Source organism: Moschus berezovskii, chromosome 1, assembly GCF_049115385.1.
Source record: "Moschus berezovskii isolate FMDL1 chromosome 1, NW_MosBer_1.0, whole genome shotgun sequence".
Taxonomy (NCBI): Eukaryota; Metazoa; Chordata; class Mammalia; order Artiodactyla; family Moschidae; genus Moschus; species Moschus berezovskii.
In genome coordinates this window covers 65,203,616-65,225,739 of record NC_142460.1, presented here as the reverse complement: position 1 = coordinate 65,225,739, position 22,124 = coordinate 65,203,616, and the positions used below count along the sequence as shown (strand labels likewise).

General features: G+C 45.3%; 1 protein-coding gene across 3 annotated transcripts; it reads right to left on the bottom strand.

Moving 5' to 3' along the window:
• Positions 1–1,723: 1,723 nt before the first annotated feature.
• Positions 1,724–21,405, bottom strand: NIT2 (nitrilase family member 2). 3 transcript variants are annotated; one of them, XM_055411694.2, is made up of 10 exons: positions 21,270–21,405; positions 16,272–16,390; positions 14,643–14,763; positions 13,172–13,260; positions 8,904–8,997; positions 8,317–8,391; positions 7,182–7,260; positions 5,395–5,493; positions 2,530–2,585; positions 1,724–2,099 (listed from the first exon to the last, which is right to left on the bottom strand). In XM_055411694.2, the coding sequence occupies exons 1-10, from the start codon at positions 21,295–21,297 to the stop codon at positions 2,008–2,010; spliced, it is 852 nt and encodes a 283-aa protein (XP_055267669.1). In that variant the 5' UTR covers positions 21,298–21,405; the 3' UTR covers positions 1,724–2,007. The 3 variants fall into 3 exon arrangements, with proteins under 3 accessions (XP_055267669.1, XP_055267500.1, XP_055267582.1); XM_055411525.2 differs by lacking the exon at positions 21,270–21,405 and adding an exon at positions 18,399–18,755; XM_055411607.2 differs by lacking the exons at positions 2,530–2,585; positions 21,270–21,405 and adding an exon at positions 18,399–18,763.
• Positions 21,406–22,124: the final 719 nt, after the last annotated feature.

Genomic DNA, 22,124 nt, shown 5'->3' with positions numbered 1-22,124 from the left:
TGTCCATGAACAGACAAATGGATAAAGATGTGGTACATATATACAATGGAATATTACTCAGCCATAAAGAAGCTTGAAATAAAGCCATCTGCAGCAACATGGATGGACCTAGAGATTATCATACAACTGGAAGTCAAAGATAAATGTCATATGATATCACTTATATGTGGAATCTAAAAAAAGATACAAATGAACTTATTTACAAAACAGACAAAAAACTACAGTATGATTCCACTTGTAGGTAATTTTTCACTAGTCTGTAGTGACAAAGCTGATCAATGATGAACTGGGGATAACAGGAGTAGCCAGAGAGATTATAAAATAGTACAAGGAAGCTTTTAGGGGCAGTGAGTATATTCATTATCTTGACTAATGTGGTTTCATGGACATATAAATGTCAGATTTTGCCAAATTGTACACTTATTTTTAAAAAGTCATTTGACTTTTTCCCTGTTTAACCCTTCTCAGTATACAGTGCTGTATTTCAAAGGTTAAACTCCACTCGATAATGTCGAGTTATTCATTATTCTTACAGCTAAAGGGATGTGTATTCATGTGTTCTTTTAAAATTTTACTTTCCAGTATGGCAAATACCTATATACATGTAGACAGTAGTGTGCTAGAGCAGACTTACACCAACTCACAAGAGCTAATTATACTTCCAGCTCTGTGTTTCGAGGTGTTATATTGATAGCTTGAATTTGGCAATAAGTCCACCTCACTGGAAAAGACTCTGATGCTGGGAAAGGTTGGGGGCGGGAGGAGAAGGGGACGACAGAGAATGAGATGGCTGGATGGCATCACCGACTCTGTGGACATGAGTTTGAGTGAACTCCGGGAGTTGGTGATGGACAGGGAGGCCTGGCGTGCTGTGATTCATGGGGTCGCGGAGAGTCGGACACGACTGAGCGACTGAACTGAACTGAACACCTTGGAAATTGGGAAATGCTTCCACAAAATTGACTTTCTCAGACTACTGCTCGTTAAACATCTACCAACCCATCACCAGCTATAACATACATAAAGAAAAGCTCAATGGAATTCTTCAATTTTAATTGTGTAAAAGGATTCTGAAAACCACTAGGCTAAAAACTTGATTTTATCAAGCTAAAAGTGTTTACTAAGAAGAGGAAAAAAAGAAACTTTCAGACACTCACCCATATTAAGAGAATCTTTTGCTCACACTTCAGTTGCCTTGACCAAATTATGCCACTGCCAGGGGGTTCATTATTGAAACATTTCCCTTAAAACTAGGGAGGGATCTAAATCTTTAGCTCCTCCCTGAATCTGAAGAGTGCTAAGGGTTCCAGGGACTTCCCTGGTGGCTCAGACAGTGAAGTGTCTGCCTACAGTGTGGGAGACCTAGGTTCAATCCCTGGGTCAGGAAGATCCCCTGGAGAAGGAAATGGCAACCCACTTCAGTATTCCTGCCTGGAGAATTCCATGGATGGAGGAGCCTGGTAGGCTACAGTCCATGGGGTCGCAAAGAGTCAGACACGACTGAGTGACTTCACTTCATTTTCAAGGGTGCCAGGGAGGGCAGAGCTGCCATCTCCTCTAGCAAACACCAGGGATCCATCCCACAGTTACTCACAGACCAAAATGTGACATTAAGATACTGCTCAAAACCAAGGTTTCTGCATAATGTATTCCAACTCCATCAATCAGCTAAGAGATTCACCACACAAATATACTTTTTATCAGGTGGATCAACCATCAAGGATACCAGGATCTGATATTTTAATAACTGCTTGAGACAACTTGAATATGGAAGATTTAGAGCCACTCCCTCCCTCCTCCTCCTGTTCTTCAATGCCAGCCTGAGTCCTTTTTGATCGTTTTATATGGTGTAGAGAATACCAGCATCAGCTCCATCATCCCAACAGAGCTTCCCTTTCCAGGAAGGGAAAAGGCTATTAAAAAAAAAAAAAATTCCATTAAAGATTCATAAGATTGTTGATTATCCTGTAGAAACATATCTTCCTGTTTCATGACATGTTGGAAACATCAGGATTTTTTGGCCTCCACTGCATAGAGGTCTGATCGCTTCTGGCTAAAAATGGGGATTTGCTGGCGTATTTCAGCCAACTTCTTCAGGTCTGCGAAAACAGAAAAGTGCACTATTAGTAGATGTGATTCCTTACTTGCCAACAGGAACTTCTTCCCCAAACAGTACAGAAACAAGCAGAGCCCCAGCCAGTAATTTGCTCATGGGCCTTGTCTGGAGGCACATTCAGCCTGGCACTGCCCCTGGTGTCATTTCAAACCAAACCAAGAAAACTCAGGCTGAGACAGAGCCCGGGGCTTAGCCAGAGAACCAAGGATAAATGAGGAGGGCGGGGCATAAAGGAGCCCCTCGCGGTGTTCCAGCTACAGAATCTGGCCTCAGGGCAGCAGGGGCACCAGATACCTAAACTGGGCCAGAGTGAACCTTACCTACATCTGCACCCTCAGGTGTTCCAGCTACAGAATCTGGCCTCAGGGCAGCAGGGGCACCAGACACCTAAACTGGGCCAGAGTGAACCTTACCTACATCTGCATACACGACCGTTTCTTCAGCGCCAGCTTTGGCAAGGACCTCCCCCCTGAAAAACATTCAGGGGAGAATGAGTCAATTCCCTGATGTCTGCCGCTATTTACTACTTCTGTTTTTCCTCCCTATCTCACGGGCCAAATGGGAAGGAATCTGAGATTTAAAACAAGAAAATATGGGCATAAATTCCTGTGATGCTTTTGAACTGTGGCGTTGGAGAAGACTCTTGAGAGTCCCTTGGACTGCAAGGAGATCCAACCAGTCCATTCTAAAGGAGATCAGTCCTGAATATTCACTGGAAGGACTGATGTTGAAGCTAAAACTCTAAAACTTTGGCCACCTCATGCGAAGAGCTGACTCATATGAAAAGACCCTGATTCTGGGAAAGATTGAAGGAGGGAGGAGAAGGGGACGACAGAGGATGAGATGGTTGGATGGCATCACCGACTCAATGGACCTGAGTCTGAGTAACCTCTGGGAGTTGGTGATGGACAGGGAGGCCTGGCGTGCTGCAGTCCATGGGGTAGAAGGGTCGGACACGACTGATCAACTGAACTGAACTGAACCACTTAAGTAGCTGTGTGGTCTTCTGGCAAGCCATGTGGAATCTCTACTTCCTAATCTATAAAGTGGAAATACGAGCTCTGTGAGGACTTAGTGAGAAAATAATCTTTTTTTTAAGTCTTGAAGGAATGTGCCTGTTTTATTTGATGTTCCTTGCTCTGATAAGATATAAAACTGCTGCAAACAATGCTTCTTCAGAACAATGCCTCATAGCTATCTGACAAGCTGTCTCTTAGGCTACAGTCCTCAGTTTGGCTTGAATAAAACTTTCCTATTCTGACTATAGATAATTTATTACTTCCACCCTTCATGAGTACATTCAAGATCCCTTTCCAAGGGCAGTCTAACTCTGTTTCTTCACACCCCCCAAGGCTGCTACATAACCCTGGGGATGGAGAGGGAAGACTTGGGTCTGCCTGAATCTCTGGCCTTGTGTCTGTGATCCTTGGATCCCTATATTAATGGCTTTTGGGTTTGGAAGGAAAGATTTCAACCTGTGAGGCCTGAGTAGAAGTGGTAGAACCACGCCCCAGCAGGAACCCCACACACACTGGAAACACCACTCCACAAAATCTGAGGAAAAGCTGATTTGGAAAACTGTTTCTAGTGCTGAGTCTCTTGGCCCCAAACAGGCCTTCAAAAACATAGCTGTGGGACTTCCCTGATGGGCCACTGGTTAAGAAACTGCCTGCCAATGCAGGGAACACGGGTTCAATCCCTGGTCCAGGAAGATCCCACCTGCCGTAGGGCAACAAGCCCACATGCCACAATTACTAAGCCTGTGCTCCACAACACGAGAGCAGCCGCCACTTGACACGAGAGAAGGCCTGCATGCAGCAACGAAGACCCGGCAGAGCCAAAAAGTAATCATTAATTAAAAAAAACATTATCTGTGAAATGCTTCCAAAGCAAAAAACAAAATGATCTGATACAACAAACAATCTGATACAATAATTGGTTCCATCTAGGGCCACAGATTTTTAGCACAATAAGCTACAGACATCATCATTAATGCAGTTTAACTGAGTCCTTTTCTAGTCTGTTTCTTCTATTTTTTTCCCCATTTGCCCTGGCATGCAAAGATCTCCATGTTAACCCTAGGTACCTATCACAATGACAAATAGGTCATACAGCTCCCAACCAAATGGGGGAAACTCTGCAAAGGAAGAAATACAGGCAAATCTCATGTAACCAATTGTGTCTAAAGCACCCAGCCTGATGAGTGAGAGTTTACAGGAGGACCAACTGGGCAGCAGAGCTGCTCACAAGGTCAGCAAGCTGATCACTAATGTCTGCAGAGGAACCCAAGTCAAGTGTAAGAAAATTCTGAAGCCAACTCGATCCTTCCAGCTTCCCAATGCACCCCAGATGCTAATGTATAGGAGGCTCACTGTATATTGGCCATATCTCCCAAGGCCCTCCCGACCACACACGTTCATCTGTGAGTCCTACAAAGTCAGAAGAGAGAAACTCTGGGAACCAAACAGTGACATGTAAGCCTCTGCAGCCTTGTTACTGATACGTTTATCCTGAAATTTTAGAAATATATATCTCTGTGTGTGTGTGTCTTTAATCATACAGACATACTGAGAAGTAGTATGGAATAAATCTAAGTTCTGAATTCAAAAGTCTTGGCTCCAAACACCAATTCTGGCCACTTCATCCTGTGAACTTCAAGTCTACCAGCTATTAACTGGGCTAAATAAAGATAAGTCCTTGAGAGCTCAAATTGAGATAATGTGTGTGAAAGTACCATGTAAACTGTACAAATGCCGGTAAGACATGTCTATTACCATATGGTTGTATATGTATCTGGGCAGACTTCTGTGCTGGTTTCCCTAAGCAACAGAATGCTTTACCCTCTCACAGAGGATAAGTTCACAGTTCCCCTTAATTCAACCCATCCTCCACTCTCCTCTTAAGCATTATGCAGGAAGCAAAATCCTTACCCTCAACTCATTCCAGCCCTAGGTCCTGTGACCCGGTCTAAATTTTAACCCAAGGCCAAGAGTTTGGGAGCCTCTTTTACTAAAAAACACCCACCCGTGACTTCTGCCTCATTTCCAAGTTTGGTTGACAATGAACGTCATTCAGAAACTCAGAACAGGGCTGAGGGCAAGTACTCAGTCAGGAGAGCTGGGCCATTTCTCTCTCGCTTGGTTTTCAAGTGGAAGCTCCTCCCACAGAGAGAGCTAGTGACCAGGCAGGCCTGTGGGGAGATGGGAATCAGACAACCCACCCGCCCAAGCACCACCTCTCTCGAGCTGAGTGAGCCTATTCCTGCAGAGCCAACTCACCAAGGACTCACAACGGTGCTGTGTCCCCAGGCAATGTAGGAGGCTTTCTCATCCCGGGCGGGAGATGCTGTGGCCACGTACACCTGATTATCAACAGCCCTGCAGTCAGTGGACAGAAAAGAGGTAAATCATACAGGACAGATCTGAGATGTTTTTATCCTAAGTGTCCAGACCCTTCTTTCAAAAACTAGGACAGGACAGGCTGGCTCAGACACGGAAGAAACATTCAAAACCACAGAACCCTTTCTTCAAAAAAGACCTTACTGCACAAGCTAGTTCTCAACTGGGGCAACTTTGCCCAGTAGGGAACTTCTGCCAGTGTCTGGAGACACTTCTGACCAGGGGATGGCTACTGACATTGAGGAGCAGAAGTCAGGGATGCTGCAAATATCCTGCAACACAGAGGACGGCCCCCACAACAAAGAGCCACTTCATCCAAAGTGTCAGTAGCACCACAGCAAGAAACCTGGCCTGAGCCGACCTGTAACAGGCAAAGAGCAGAGCTTTTGGTTCATGCAACCCAGGTGACCAGACAGAATGGGCTGGCCTTGCTGGAACAACACCCCGGGCAGGGCCACAGGGCCCTTCCATGCCAATGGGACAGTCCCGTCACCTCAAACTAGGCAAGAATTCCAGATGGCAGCACGGCTACACCAAGCCACCTGACCCACAGCCCTCTGGGCGCAAACAACAGATTCTTGCCAGGGCATCCCAGGCTCTCTCCAGCTTTTCCAGCTTTCAACAAAGCAGCATTTATTAATACTCATGGGATCACATACCCCTGCCACCTTCCATCATGCAACCAGCCAAACACTTCTACATCCCCTTCCAATAAAAATCACTGTCATCAGATGTGAGCATAGTGGCCACCCCTGGGCAGAGAGAGGAGAATACTGACTGGGAAGGAGAAAGGGGAGCATTCCAAGGGACTAGAAATGTTCTAGATTTGATCCTGATCAGAGGTGAATCCATATGTAAAAATTCACTGATCTGTAAACTTAAACTAGTACACTTTTCTGTAAGTATGTAATACCTCAATTAAAAAAATCTTTCCATGAACAACCCATCATCTCTGAGCAGCATTTCATGGTTTGCAGAGCACTTCACAGTCACATTCCTGTTCCCTTCTATGTTACACCCACCTCTGCTATTGGCCCTTCACCACTCCTTGGGCGACTAAGGAAACAGTAACTGTCCCATGCACAGCACAGCCATGCAGCGCTCAGAACTTAGAGGTCAGAAGAACAAGAACTTATCACAAGTGTCTTGGCAGGGTACTAGGACCAGCAGGAAACTATGGGGGACGGAGCAGGATAAGCACCCCCTCTACACAGCACAGGGACTGCTGAGTGTGACCACAAGGCTCTCCCTTGGCTGTCAGGCTAAAGAACCCTTGCCTTTGCCTTGGCTCCAGCCATGTACACTCCGTGGGTCTCCAGTTCCCTGTAAAACCTGCTGGCAACTCTATCAGAGACAGAAATTCATATCTGAACACAGGAAAATCAAACCACTGCCCACTTGATGGGTGAATACTTGAGCATTCCAGTGAATGCTCCAAGAAATGCAGACATCAGTCCTCAAAATCCACAAGGCTAGTGCTGTGGCTTCTGAGAAGGAGCCCATAGCAGAAGCCCTCCTTTCGGACTGGAAGACAAAGAGTCACCTTTGGGAACTGCCTCTGGGTGCCAGGGCAGCCTGAGTCAGAGGCAGCATTCCATATGGGGAAGGCTGATGCTTCCACCAAACCGCAAACATTTTCACACAGAAACACTGAGATGCTTTCTTACCGGCCTCGCTGAAGCAACTCCCAGTGGGCTGGTCCAGTGGTCATATTAAAAGCTCCAGGATACACCAACAGCTGGCAGCCTTGGGGCGAGAAAGGCCAAAGAAGAGGGATGCAGGTGGACACCCAACCACATTAGCTCCCGCTCTGCTCCTTACCTAGTGGGGACCAAACTCAAACTCCCCCAATGTGAGTAGATTCAGCAGTGTTATGGATAGCTCTGAATTCCTCTAGAGACACACACACAACACGTACACACAAGTACAGTGATCCTGACAACCACTTTTCAAGCAAAGGTAACTTTGCTTGAAAAACATGGAGAATCTGTCATTCAAACTTCTCTCAGCACCATGTGGACAGCTCCCAGGGTCAAGGACCATGTTTTGTGATGTTCATCAACTGAAATGAGGAGAAAATTAATTGTTCTACTTCTTAAAGCTAAGACTCAACTGAAACTGCCAGCCTGGAGCCCTTGCATCTCCGCCTTTTGCTGAGCAGGGTGTCAAACCGTCTGCACCCACTTCATTTTCTATTGACAGACAGACTACAGAGTACCTCTGGAAGGTTAGCAAGGATGCTAGTATTGTTGAGTATCATATGAGGAGCTTCCTAAGTTCTTTGTCTGTAATCCTCACATCTTTCCTATGAGAAAACTGAGACCCACAGTTCTCCAGAGATTAATTTACCCAAAGCAATTAAGGGGCAGAGCTGGAACCAAAACCCAGGGCTTCTCATCTGACTTGTGTTTCTCAAGGTCGGCAGGATGGTCCTCTGGACCAAAGTGGCATTGACTACCTTTTTGCTGTTCCCAACATCTAGGGCTAGTGAATGGTGAAAGCCACATGCAGGCAGACCTACTCCTGGGGCCCACGTGCCTCTCCAAACACAGCAGCAGGAAGGGCTCTAACGGCACAGCAGATGTTTAGTTTAGGAATGTGGCTCCTGCCTTATCGTATGGTATGTTAAACTACAACCTCCAGAAAACCACACTGCCCATTCGCAGAAGCAGTCTGAGAACTCACACAGACGTGGAGATTAAGACCTCGTCCAGGTTTTCTGACCAAGGATCCCCCCACCCGCAAAGCCCAGAGCCAATCCATCTCCGAGCATCTACATGACCCAACCCAAGGCAGCCTCACCTCTATGTGCATAGATCTGTGCCAGCTCTGCGAAGCGGATGTCGTAGCAGATACCCAGGCCCACCCTGCAGTAAGCTGTTCTCCAAACAGAAAATGTACAAAGTTAATCTCCTGAAGCAGGTGCGGCCAGGGAAAGTCTCCACGATCCAATGGTCACAGAACACTGACGGAGTCCATTCATGCAGGGCCCGTGGACGGAGAGAATGTATAAGTTTGCTCCTGCGTGGATTTTGCCTCGTGAGAACATCGTTTATGTCAGTAGAGGAGAAATGAGAAATTCACTCTAATTATTAACAAATGTTTCTTACCTAAGTGGGAGGTGTTCAGTCACGGCCTGATAGGTACAGGCTGGAAGCTATCACACTAATAAAGGCTGTGACCAATGGAAAAGCACAATCATGTCAAACCCTTAGTTCTCCATTAAATCCCCCACTTTCTAGATCTCTGACCATTCTCTGCCCTTCTCCCCCCTGGCCTTCCAGTCAGGTTTCGTAAAGAAGTTGGGAAGCAACATAATGAAAAACAAAGGACTACCCGATCCTTGTCTACTGGTACTGCTGAAAGAGGTGAATTTATCTGGTACGTACGAGTGTCAAACACGGAGAAACTATCACCAGGACTCAATGTTTCAGATTCTTGAAATGTGATTTTCCCAGGAACATCAATGTCAAACAGATGGAGCTGCATCACAAATAAAGGCTTTGTTACCTCCTTTCCAGCAGGGCTCATGGCAGTAATCACACACACCTTTCCGTGGCCAGCCATGGGAGTGATCTAAGATCAGTTGTACAAAGGGCAGCCCCAACCTGCCCACAACCCACCCCACAAGCTGACTGACATCCTGTGAAAACGACTTCTAACACAGGGAACTGGAAAAATGACGCTGGGGGTTGTATGATCATTCTTCCCTTGGTGGTGTGCAACGTCTAGATTTCTTATGGAAAGCCATTAATATGCTGCTTTTTTACTCAATATAAAAGCCAAATGAAGACTTCTCATAATCAGACACATTGGCACACAACTGACACACTGGCAAGGAGAGGCAGGGACTGCGCAAATGATCAAACACAGGGGGTTTCCCACACCCACTGCAGCAATATGTTAAAAGCAACTTCCAAATCGGATTCATTCAAAGAAAGCAAATTGATTTAACATTTGAAAAATCAAAGTGATTTACCATACAAACGTAATAAAGGAGAAAAGTCCCATGACCATCCTAGGAGGTGTATAATGAGCATTTGATAAATTTCTACATCCATTCTTATTTAAGCCTGCCACGCTGTAGTCCATGGGGTCGCAGAGTTGGACACAACGGAGTCACTGAACAACAGTCTAATTTAAAAAATAAAAGAGAAAAACTCTTCTAGGATGGGAACCCCTTTAATCTGATAAAGAGAATCTGCAAAAAAAAATCTCAAGAAACCTATTTAAAGGTGAAACATTAAAATCCTTCTTCTGTTGAGATTAGGAACAAGGTAAGTACACCTGCTATTCAACACTGTACCAGAGGTCCTATCCAAAGCAATAAGGTGAGGGAAAAGAATATATATAAAAAGGGTAAAGGTTAGAAAGAAAAAATTCAAAGCAATTATTCTCAGATAACTGTGTACCTAAGGAATGTCAAAGGACATACACAGGTGAATTATTAGAATGAATGAGTTTAAGCAAGGGTATTATATACAAGGTCAATTATTTAAAAATTTTGCTATACGTCTATATACTAGCGACAATCAGAAAATGAAAGGACATCAGAAATACCATTTAGGAATAAACCTAGTAAATGATATAAGACTATATAAAAAAATTATTTTAAAAGCTTTGAGAGAAATTAAAGAAAGCCTAAGAAAATGGAAAGAGAAAAATATTCATGAGCTGGAAAACTCAATTCTCATAGCCCAATGCTGGGTCTGTTTCCAGTCATGGCAGAGTGGCTCCTATAAGACCAGTTTTCTCACAGGTAACCCTGAACTCTGGGGAAAACAAAACAAAAATGCAACTACTTAAAAGCACCTGACAGTAATCAAAACCAGGCAAAAATCAGAGAGAAGTCAACCTTTGGAAGACAGGACCTAGTGCTGGGCGAGTTTCCCACTTGTTTACAACGTTTATTTGGAAGCAAGGCCCCAGCTGTTGCTGGAAGTGGTGGTCACAACTACCCACCAACACACCAGCCAAGGAATCAAAGGACAGTGCTCACAGCAGCCAGAAAGTGAGGGGGAAATACTTCAAAGGAGAAAAAAAAGAAGAGCCCTAAATTTTACATATAAAACCTGTCCAAATCTCTGACTAACCAATGCACTAAAGATGTGTGGGGCAGACTCTGAGCAGCCCGGCTAAAGCTAAACTTTACAACAGGCAGAGCAGCTGCAGTTGCCACCCACCTTACCAAGGAAGAGTTTGGTCTGCGAGTATGCCCCAACTACCTACCTGCTCAAATAAAAAACTCAACACTTTTCGGTTGAACGCGATAGAAGTTAGAGTCTCAACAACATATAATCCAATATACAATCCAAAAAACCGGACACACAAAGGTATGACCCAAACTCTTGGAGAAAAAGCAGCAATGAAGCAGACCCAGTAAGACCCAGATGTGATCACTACCAAAGACAATAAAGCAGCCACTGAAACTAACCTCAAGAAAGTAAAGAAATAGATACTCTTAACAAAGAAACAAAGAGGAAACATGGTAGAGAATAAAAGCTGTAAAAAGAGAATGACATAAAAATTTGAGAAACGAAAACTTCAACATCTGAAATTTTTTAAAATTTCACTGGATTACAGGAGAGGGGAGATTACAGAAGACTCAGTGAACATAAAAGATCAATGGAAAACAGGCACTCTGAAGAAGACAAAGTGTTGAAAAACAAAAATAAAAACCACAGCCTTGGTGACCAGGTTTGGTGAACAGTATCCAAATTGGAGTCCCATAAGAAGAGAATGGGACAGAAAAATATTTAATATTTATTGAATATTTCATTCTAACAATCTCTGCCTTTTAACTGGAGTGGTCACTCTATATTTAATGCTTCCAAGTTTCCCAAATATAGTGAGAAACTAAATTTACAGATTAAAGAAACACAAAGCAGGACAAATACAAAAAAAAAAACAAACTTGTATCAGGAATGTAAGAGTCAAAATACTGAGAACTAAAGATTATGAAAAGACCTTGAAGGCAGGTAGAGAAAGACATGAATTACATGCAGAAGAACAATACAACTACCACTGACTTCACGCGTGTGTGCATGCTCAGTTGCTTCAGTCACATCTGACTCTTTGCAACCCCATGGACTGTAGTCCACCAGGCTCCTCTGTCCATGGGATTCTCCAGGCAAGAATACTGGAGTGGGTTGTCATGCCCTCCTTTGGGGGATCTTCCCGACCCAGGGATCAAACCAACATCTCCTGCACTGGCAGGAGGATTCTTTGACCCACTGAGCCACCTGGGAAGCCCAACTAACTTTGTATCAGGGGGAAAAAAAGAGGCTAGAAGATAACTGAATAATGAAAAATGTCTCTCAAACATCTGAGGAAAAAAAGAAAGGTGTCAACCCAGAATTCTGTTCCACCAAAAACATCTTTTAAGAATGAAGGCAGAGGCTCCTGGTGGTCCAGTGGCTAAGGCTTCATCTTCCACTGCAGCGGGTAGGGGTTCAACCCCTGGTCAGGGAGCTAAAAACCCACATGCCTTTTGGCCAAAAGACCAAAACATAAGCAACAGAAGCTATACTGCAACAAATTCAAAAAGATTTTAAAAACAGTCCACTAAAAATATCTTTTAAAAAATGGCAAAGTAAAGATATATTCATAAATAAAACTAAGAGAATTCATATCTAGCAGATGCTCACTTCAAAATGCTAAAGGAGGTCTTTTTGTTTGAAGGTAAACATACCAGACAGAACTAAGATCTTCAGGAAGAAAAGAAAAATATCAGAAATGGTAAACAATTGGGTAAACATGAAATATTTCTTTTAATTTCTTTAAAATACAAGTGACTACTGAAATTAAAAATTAGTATTTTGTGGGATTTATAATGTATATAGATGCAATATGTATGACAATCACAGCATAAAGAAAGGACCGATACAACTGCAAGGTGCTTAAATTTCACATGAACGAACAGATTATTAACTAAGAAGCCTATGACAAGATAAAATGTGTATATTGTAATCCCTAGGGCAACAGCTCAGGAAAATAAAAAAAAGCAAACTACTACTCAACTCAAAAGAATGCAGGAAAGAGGAACAAAGGGAAACAGTAATTCAATGTCTACGTGTTTAAAATCCAATCATATCAGTAATTACATTAAATATAGAGTGACCACTCCAGTAAAAAAGCAAAGATTGTCAGAATGAAAAAAGCAAGACCCAACTACATGCTATCTGCAAGAGAAGCATTTATATATAGAGAGATATACAGATTGAAAATAAAAGATTGGAAAAAGATGTACCATACAAACAGTAATTAGAAGGCTACAGTGGCTTTACTAATATCAGAGATAAACGTCAAGACAATCAGTATACCAGAAAAAAAGGACATATCATAACGAGAAAAGGATCAATTTACCAAGAAGACTTAACAATCCTAAGTGTATATGCATGCATTACCACTGCAAAGCTGTCAACTCTCCCCAAAGTGATCACTATATGTGTAATACCATCCTAATCAAAATTCTTGTAGGTTTTTCCTTGGCCAAAATTGATAGGCTGAGTCTACAATTTATATCAGCGGGCCAACAGCCAGGTATAACTACCTGTGCCAACTAATCCATGCCTGATGTTTGTACCACAGGATGGGTACTGGGAACTTCAGAGCGAATTCTCAAGAGGCAGTGAGACTTTCCACATTCTCTACTGACCTTTCTGTGCTTTACCAGTAAAGTTCCATCAGGCCCAAACACGGCGCAGGTGTTATATAATTTCCCAGCATCCTCTTCAGGAATGGACCCTTTTGTTGAGAAAGAAACACAGAGAGACACAGAAAACATTCTGAATGAAGCACTGTTTTATAACAGGACAAAGGCTTATTAAAGTTTACTATCTTCTTGGGTCCAACGATAAAGTTTACTGTCTTCCAAGGGTTATTTAATCATGATTTTTTTTCTTCTTGAATACGATTTTTCAGAGACCAACTTCAGAGTGTGGGTGAAATGTAATTAAGTCAGAGGCCAAACAAAGGTTTCAAAACCAATCAAACTATTTTTTAATTCAGCTTTGCTCTTGAGCAACACTTAACCTGAAGCATTAGTGCAACACAGGGAATTCACAGTTGCTCAACTGAAATCTGCCAGGTCCTGCAACATAACTGCATCCAAAAAGGCCTAGAGGTGGGAAGGTCTGCCAGTCTTTCCATCACTAAATATGGTGCCTGTAGCTCCATCTCCGCTTGCTCTGACCTCTTTTCTCCACCTCTTATTTGTTTCTAATTCTCACTGTATCAGAATTCAGAAATAATTTTGTTTACTGTATTAAAGAGTTTTACTGTATTTTTATGTAAACCAATAGAACATTTTTATTTAAACAAGCCACATCAGTAGAGCTACTTTTTAAAAATTATAGTTGATTTATATCACACTAGTTGCAGGCATACAACAAAATGATTCAATCTTTTTTTTAGACTGCACTCCATTTAAAATTATTACAAAACAATGGTTTGATTTCTCTGTGCTGCACACTATATCCTTGTTACTTATTTATTTTATACATCGTTGTTTCAATCTCGTCCCATCCCTAATTCCCCCTCCCCTCCCCCCTCTCCCCACAGGTAGCCACTAGTTTGTTCTGTGAGTCTGTTTCTGTTTTATTACATACATTGTTTTCTTGTTTTAGAGCCCACATGTAAATGATAGCATTAAGAATTTGTCTTTCTCTGACTTACTTCACTAAGCCCAAAACTCTAAAGTACCTTTGATGTCAATGGTCTCTTTATGAGGGAAATAAAAAGAAATTCTTAACACTGTATTAAAGACTTTCAGATACAGTTTTTCTTTGCACATTTCCACCTGCCCTTGTAAACCCAGAGAAAATTTTCAGCAGTTTGGTGTGTGTCCCTGTACAATATTCACTATGCCTTATACATCAATACATATAAAAATACATAGTCTTTTATGTGGATCATTAATCTATAGGGAAGGACCTGTTCATATCATACCAAAGTTGCTCTTTTTCCACCAAACAAAGTGTGTCTTGAAGATCCTTCCACAATCCTGCATAGACAGATCTACCTCATTGTCTTCTATGGCTAATTTGTATTCCATGGTTCAAATGTAACAATAGTTTCTCAGATGTTTTTAATGTTTAGGCCATTATACCTTGAGGGTAGGAAGTTACCTCCAATGACATATATGTTGCACTCCTTTGCCACTTCAGAAAGCTTCTGTGTGGAGTCACCAGGAATTTTCTCTGCATATTCAGGAAAATATTTTGTGCCATATGGAGAATTAAAGCATTCCTAGAATAATGTTGGAAGAGAAAGAAGGGGGAAACCTGACTTATTTTAAAGTTCTGCTGTAAAAAGACATAGTTCTCAAAGAGGTACAAAAATGCAACTGATAAGAAAAACACAGACACCTTAGGCTGAAGAGCCTGTGGCCACAGACAGGACTCGGCCCCAGGCTCAGATGGGGCTGGAGTCAGTGTACTCAACTGGATGCTGGTCACCTTGGCAAAAAGCTGCACTTGTCTCTCCCTGAGTCCACAGAACCACGCCGTTCCAGAGTCGGGCACCCAGGACCCACTACCACTGGGCTTACTCACAGGATCGGGGGTGTTAAGATGAATCCAGAGTCTCAAAACTATATTATTAACTACATAAAGCAACAAAGCCTGTGTTTTTTAAAAATACAGAAGCTGTGAAACCCACCAAGGTTAAGACGATTCCTCATGTATATGGGATACAAGAAGGGATGTTTCTAAGCTCCCTTCCAGCGCCATCATTCTGATCCTGCAAACTCTCTCCCCTGAATGTGTCTCAACAGCTCTGTGATAAAAGAAAACTCATGGATTTCACCTCCAGTTCATTCACTTACATTCACTGCGACTGCTTATCTGTGCTAGGAAACTCAAGGCCCAGGATCACCAACACGTAGAAGACACATTAGCAGGGGACACATGCAGAATCCAAGTGCTTTCACTCCTGGCCTTTAGGCTATGACCCCCAGCAACCTAACCCAACAAGAGGCCATGATTGGATACAAGGAGAGGTGAGTCCCACGACTGGAGTGACATTAAGATCTCAAGCGCCCCTGCTGATGACTCCTAAATCACTGGCCTCCTTGGTAAATGGCCCAGAGCCTAGAATATCAATACAAGCTAGCCCTGAAGAGTCTCCAGGGCTTGCAGAGGGCTGCGTCCTCCCCACCATGAGGTCAGGGACAGTCAGGAATAGTTCCACCGCTCACCCCTGCAGGCCTCTGCCAGCAGAAGGGGCTGACAGGTGCATCTTCTGACCAATGTGGGGCTGTCCGTGGGGGCTGACCCTGCACTTGCTGACAAACAAATGTGGCCCCATCTTCAGCTGATTCTGTTTTAAACAGGTCACCTAGCAAACTGATGCAGCATCCTTTGGCTCACTACATACTACAGGCTTCCTAAATGTTTAACAATTTTCAGCAATGTTTTTAAAATGTCGGAAGCTCAGCGCTAAAATCAATGTCCTGATCTCGTGAAGACTAGATTATACTAGCAGAGAAGGTAAGTACCTGAGGCACTGAATATTTTGGATTTAGGTAAGTCCCTCTGACTCCTAGGCTTCTGAACTGAGCAGCTGACCTAAAGTTAAAGACCTGTCACCAAGCTGGCACATCCTATCACAAAGACCCTTGCTAGGTCATCTTCCATACAGACGAGGAACCATCCTGGGGTCCAAAGGGACCGTGCTGACTCCTAGGACCCAGAATGAGCAGACGCCACACTGCTGGGACGACAGTGCTCAGAAAGGGGTGGCCAGCCCAGACTTACAGGCAGGGAGACTATCTGGGCTCCTTGCTTCGATGCCTCCCGGATGAGGCCGCAGGCTCGAGCGAGGTTCTCTGACTTGATGGGAGAAACCTGAAGCTGGATGAGGGCCAGGCGGAAAGCTGCGGAGGAAGATGGAAGAGAAGAGCGGTCAGAAGATCTGACTCCTGACTCGGATAGGGCAGCAGTTCTCAACGGAGGGCAAGTCTGACCCCCAAGACATGTGGCAGCACCTAGAGACACTGCTCATGGTCACAACTGCTGGCGTGCTACGGGCATCCATTGGGCAGAGGCCAGGGACACTGCCAAACATGCCACAAGGCATACGACAGTCCCTGATGACGAAGCATTATCCACCCTGGGTTGGAAAGATTCCTTGGAGGAAGGCAGGGCATCTCACTCCAGTATTCTTGCCTGGAGAATCCCACAAACAGAGGAGCCTGGCAGGCTATGGTCCATGGGGTTGCAAGCAGTCAGACACAACTTAGCGACTAAAACAATAGCAGCAAGTGTCAACAGTGCTGGGGTTGAACAACCTTGAGACAGAGCCACAGCATGAGCAAAGACTTCTCCAGGCACAAGAACCTGAAGTGAAGCCAGCAGGGCCAGCCTCTCCCTTACAAAGAGAGAGGAGACTGGGCTTGAATAGGGAACCATCCCTTATCACGCGGCCTCAGGCCCCAGTCCATCCTCAGAACAGGTGCTGAGCACCTCCCAGCGCAGCAGGTGAAGGCTCTCTGGCAGTCCCCACCCCACCGTGAGCCCGAAGGAAGCAGACACGCCTAGCCTCAGCTTCCCCATCGCTGGCTGGCACACAGTGCATTGGTCCAGCCACTGGCAGACGGGGAGCCTGGCAGCCAGTGGGCTGCACACGTGCCGCAGGGAGGGACCTGGGAGGGCTTGCACTCACCCCATGACTCTCCCGGTGCCCAGAGGAGCACACCATTAAGTAGCAAATGAAAAACATGAGAGCCTGAAACACTGTGCAAGGAAAACCAAACAGCACTTATTCCTGCTGTCCGAACAAGGGGCCCCACATTTTCATTGGAGACTGAGTCCCACAGATCATGCAACCAGCCCCGCCAACCGGACCTGCTGTCAGCCTTGGGGCAAGAAGGTCACCGGTTCCTCCAGGCTTATTCCTTTCCTGAGGTTGTCACCACATCCGACAGTTGCTTTTCCTATAGAGCTCTCTCTTAGCTCTTACCGTAATCACCTTTACTGGTTAACAGTCCTCTATATAAATTTTTTCCTGTTCAACTGACCAGTGTGGTTTCCAAGTCCCGCCTGGACACTTACTGACACAGTTTCTGCTCATGGTCTTGATAAAAGGTTCTGCTCGTGAACTTGATTAAAGGTTCCCAACCGTGTCATAACCCACAAAGCTCTGCAAAACTGCTGGAATTGTCTGGAAGTTAATCGGCCTGGCCTTGCTTCCCTACCACAACTCTGCTGTAGAGTCTAAAATCCCACCCTTAGTGACTTCTCTCTCTGGGTGTCTCTCCTCTACCTATAAAAACGTCCCTAGAGAAGCAACACTGACAGACCCTGGCCTTTGATGAAGACCTGTTTGGCTCAGGGTTAACCCTAAAAATAGGACATCTCGGTGTCCATTCCTTGTTGTTGTTCAGTCACTCAGTCGTATCCGACTCTGCAACCCATGGGCTGGAGCACGCCAGTTCTGCCTGTCCATCACCAACTCCCAGGGCTTGCTCAAACTCATGTCCATTGAGTCAGTGATGCCATCCAACCATCTCATCCTCTGTTGTCCCCTTCCCCTCCTGCTTTCAATCTTTCCCAGCACCAGGGTCTTTTCCAGTGAGTCAGCTCTTCGCATCAGGTGGCCAAAGTATTGGAGCTTCCACCTCAGCATCAGTCCTTTCAATGAATATACAGGATTGATTTCCTTTAGGACTGACTAGTGTGATCTCCTTGCAGTCCAAGGGACTCTCAAGAGTCTTCTCCAAAACCACAGTTCAAAAGCATCAATTCTTAAGCACTCAGCCTTCTTTATGATCCAACTATCAAATCCATACATGACTATTGGAAAAAATATAACTCTGACTATTTGGATGTTTGTTGGCAAAGTAATGTCTCTGTTTTTTAATATGCTGTCTAAGTTTGTCATACCTTTTTTTCCAAGGAGCAAGCGTCTTTTAATTTTATGGCTGAAGTCACTATCTGTGGTGCTTTTGTAGCCCAAGAAAATAAAGTCTGTCACTGTTTCCACTGTTTCCCCATTTATTTGCCATGAACTGATGGGGCTGGATGCCATGATCATAGTTTTTTGAATGCTGAGTTTTAAATCAGCTTTTTCACTCTCCTCTTTCACCTTCATCAACAGGCTTTTAGTTTCTCTTTGCTTTTTGCCATAAGGGTGGTATCATCTGCATATCTGAGGTTATTGATACTTCTCCCAGCAATCTTGATTCCAGCTTCTGCTTCATTCAGCCCAGCATTCTGCATGATGTACTCTGCATAGAAGTTACCTAAGTAGGGTGACAATATACAGCCTTGATGTCCATTCCTGAACCTGGAATGCAGCTTGTCAAATAGTTTCAAAGAATGGATGAAAACAAAACAGGAAACAAAAGCTGGGATGGCTACTTTGGGGCAAACAGCCCGAGCTGTCACCAGAACGTCACAGACCCCATGAAGTCTCCACTGTAACTGGCAGGTGGGGCTTTGTCTCTGCTTCTGAGGGAGGGTAAGCTGAGATCCCCCATGGCTCTCTGATGGCTCCCACCCAGGAAGGCAGCTGTCCAGGACCAGGGTGGGGACTGGCCGACATTGTGCAAAACTCCCACTCTACAGAGGGGCTGAGGCAGGACAGTTCCACCACTGGGGAGTTCCTTGAGGCAGAGGATGGGATACAGGTCACTTCATCTCAACTGCAAAATGAACTCACTTTTCATTTTCAGGTCCCTAGTAGTAACGTTAGTCACTCAGTTGTGCTCATCTCTTTGTGACACCCACAGATTATAGCCCACCAGGGTCCTCTGTCCGTGGGATTTTCCAGGCAACAATACTGGAGTGGGTTGCCATTTCCTTCTCCAGAGGATCTTCCCCACCCAGGGACTGAACCCAAGTCTCCTGCGTTATAAGCAGATACTTTACCGTCTGAGCTACAGGGAGTCATCAGGTCCCTGGTTACACTATACTAATCCCTGATTGTTAGATTACAATGAATTGTTCATGTCCCTGGCTATACTAATATTCATTGCAATCTAACAATCAAAGACTCACCAAGGGGAAGGATAAAATATCTTAAGCGAAGAGACCAACAGGGAAACAGCATAGGGAACATGCAGGTCTCTTACACATATAAGCATCTATGGGTTATCGTTAACGGTATTTTGTAGATGAATAAACAAGAGGCGTGCAGAGGGAAAGGTGCAAGAAACCAGTCAAAAAAGTAACTGGCACAGCCACAATCAAGCCAAAATCTGGACTGCAGACAGGAGGGGAGCCTTGTTTGTTTCTGGGTGGGTGGGGGAAGTCATGTAACTTGAAACACTCCTCAACGGAGTCAGATCAACGCTGCCCTAAACCCCACCAAGAAGCACAGCTCTTAAGTTCCTTAGTCTCTTCTGAAAGATACAGTCACACTCAGAAGGAGGTGTGTAAAAGGACTTCTATACTCCAATCCTGGAGGTTAATTCAGGCACCAGCTTGCACTGCACTCCAGGATGCTGAAATGAAAAACAGGGCGCACTCCCACAAACAAACAAACAAACAAACCTTGACAGAGCCTCACAAGACCTCAGTAGGAAGTTTATGTTCATTTTAAAGGAGGGAAACTGAGGTCCAAAGCAATCAAATGACTTGTTCACATGGGTTGCACCAAGACTGTAATAATCCAGGTCTCCAGACTTTTTAAGCCCAGAGCACCCTACCGCCTCCAGGCACAGACTCCGGAACATGGCCAGAACCTCATCCCTGGGGCTGATCCTGAGTGGGGATGTGTAAGCAACATGTGCCACATGCGTGCTCAGCTGTGTACAACTCTATGGACCCCACGGACTGTACCCCACAAGGCGCCTCTGTCTCTGGGATTTCCCAGGCAAGAATACTGAAGTCAGTTGCCATTTCCTTCTCCAGGGAATCTTTTCCACTCAGGGATCAAACCTGCCTCTCCTGCATAGGCAGGTGGATTCTTTTATCACTGAGCCACCTGGGAAGCCCCCAAGAAACATGTAAATACCTAACCTGAAAGTTCAAGGTCCAGGTGCAGAAATAAACTGCCCATTTTTGTTGTTGTTGTTCAAGAGAAGGCGGCATTTCCCAGTGGGTGTGAGGGGAGCACAGTGTGGAGCAAATTAACGAGTTCACTTACCACACAAGCCCGAAGCAAAGAAAACAGGTGCTTCATTTTCACCATACAGGGCTCAAACCACAAATACTCAGGGTTGGTGCCTTTGCAGATCCCAAGTTTAAACCAATCTATAACTAGCAGCACCCTCCAAGAATCCCACGGGACAGACTCTCACAGTTGAGGTAGCATATGTACAGAAAGCTTTAAAAGTGCACAGTCCTCCGGTCGTGGAGCGGGGTTGGCGGTAGGGAGGAGGAAAGCCCACCAGGGAGGGTGCGGAATTTGCATTCGAAATAAGCACCCTTCCCGCGCCGAGGACCCTGGAGCGGTCCGGCCCGGAATGCTCGTGGAATCTGCCTCACGTAGCACGGGAGACCGCGGGGCGGGGAGCAAGGCGCGGGCGCCTCCAGCGCGCGGGCCCGGGCTCCCGCGACCGCGCTGGGCCTTTCGGAAGCCCAGAGTCCCCGGCCTGCGCCGCGCGGCGCCCCGCGGCCTCCTCCTGCCCGCCCGCCCGCGCCCACCGCCCTGGCGCTTGGGCACACAGCCCCACGGACACCAGAGCACAGAAGGCCAAGGGCGCGGCGGGGACAAGAGGTGGAAGGAGGGGCTGAACGGGCGAGACGCTCCGCTGCCGTCGAACCCGAAGCCGCCACTCCGGCCCGAGCGTGGGCCGCGGCGCTACTTACTGGCCATGGCTCTGCCGGGAAGCACCATGGGTACTGCGGGTTGAGCCCAGGTCTCTGGGCCGAGGCGGCGGCGCCGCGAGGGGCGGGGCAAAGCGGCGCGTCCGGGGGCGGGGCTTCATCGCCCGATGCTCCGCCTCTCGCCCCGCCCCGCCTCTGGGTCTTTTGGCTGGGCTCAAAGGTTGTCTTTTCTTGGGGATGGTCCTGATTCCTGTCTCCTGTACAATGTCACGAACCTCCATCCATAGTTCATCAGGCACTCTGTCAGATCTAGTCCCTTAAATCTATTTCTCACTTCCACTCTATAATCATAAGGGATTTGATTTAGGTCATACCTGGTGTAGTGGTTTTCTCCACTTTCTTTAATTTCAGTCTGAATTTGGCAATAAGAAGTTCATGATCTGAGCCACAGTCAGCTCCCGGTCTTGTTTTTACTGATTGTATAGAGCTTCTCCATCTTTGACTGCAAAGAATATAATCAATTTGATTTCGGTGTGACCATCTAGTGAGGTTCATATGTAGAGTCTTCTCTTGTGTTGTTGGAAGAGGGTGTTTGCTATGACCAGTGCATTCTCTTGGCAGAACTCTATCAGCCTTTGCCCTGCTTCATTCTGTACTCCAGGCCAAATTTGCCTGTTACTCCAGGTGTTTCTTGACTTCCTACTTTTGCAGTCCAGTCCCCTATAATGAAAAGGACATCTTTTATGGAGTGTTAGTTCTAGAAGGTCTTGTAGGTCTTCATAGAATTGTTCAGCTTCTGCAGCGTTACTGGTGTGGACATAGACTTGGATTACAGTGATATTGAATATCAAATACAAAGAAGGGAAGCAAAGGAGAAAAGGGAAAATATACCCATTT

Excerpts from the sequence above, each read along its gene's own strand:
- NIT2 (XM_055411525.2), bottom strand. The coding sequence starts at position 18,606 with ATGAAGGTGAAAGAGGAGAGTGAAAAAGCTGATTTAAAACTCAGCATT. Across the intron at positions 8,392-8,903 it reads TTTCTCCGTGTTTGACACTC|CTTACTGCAGGGTGGGCCTG; the intron begins GTACGTACCAGA and ends TTTGGAGAACAG. Across the intron at positions 2,100-2,529 it reads GGTCGTGTATGCAGATGTAG|ACCTGAAGAAGTTGGCTGAA; the intron begins GTAAGGTTCACT and ends CTGTTTTCGCAG.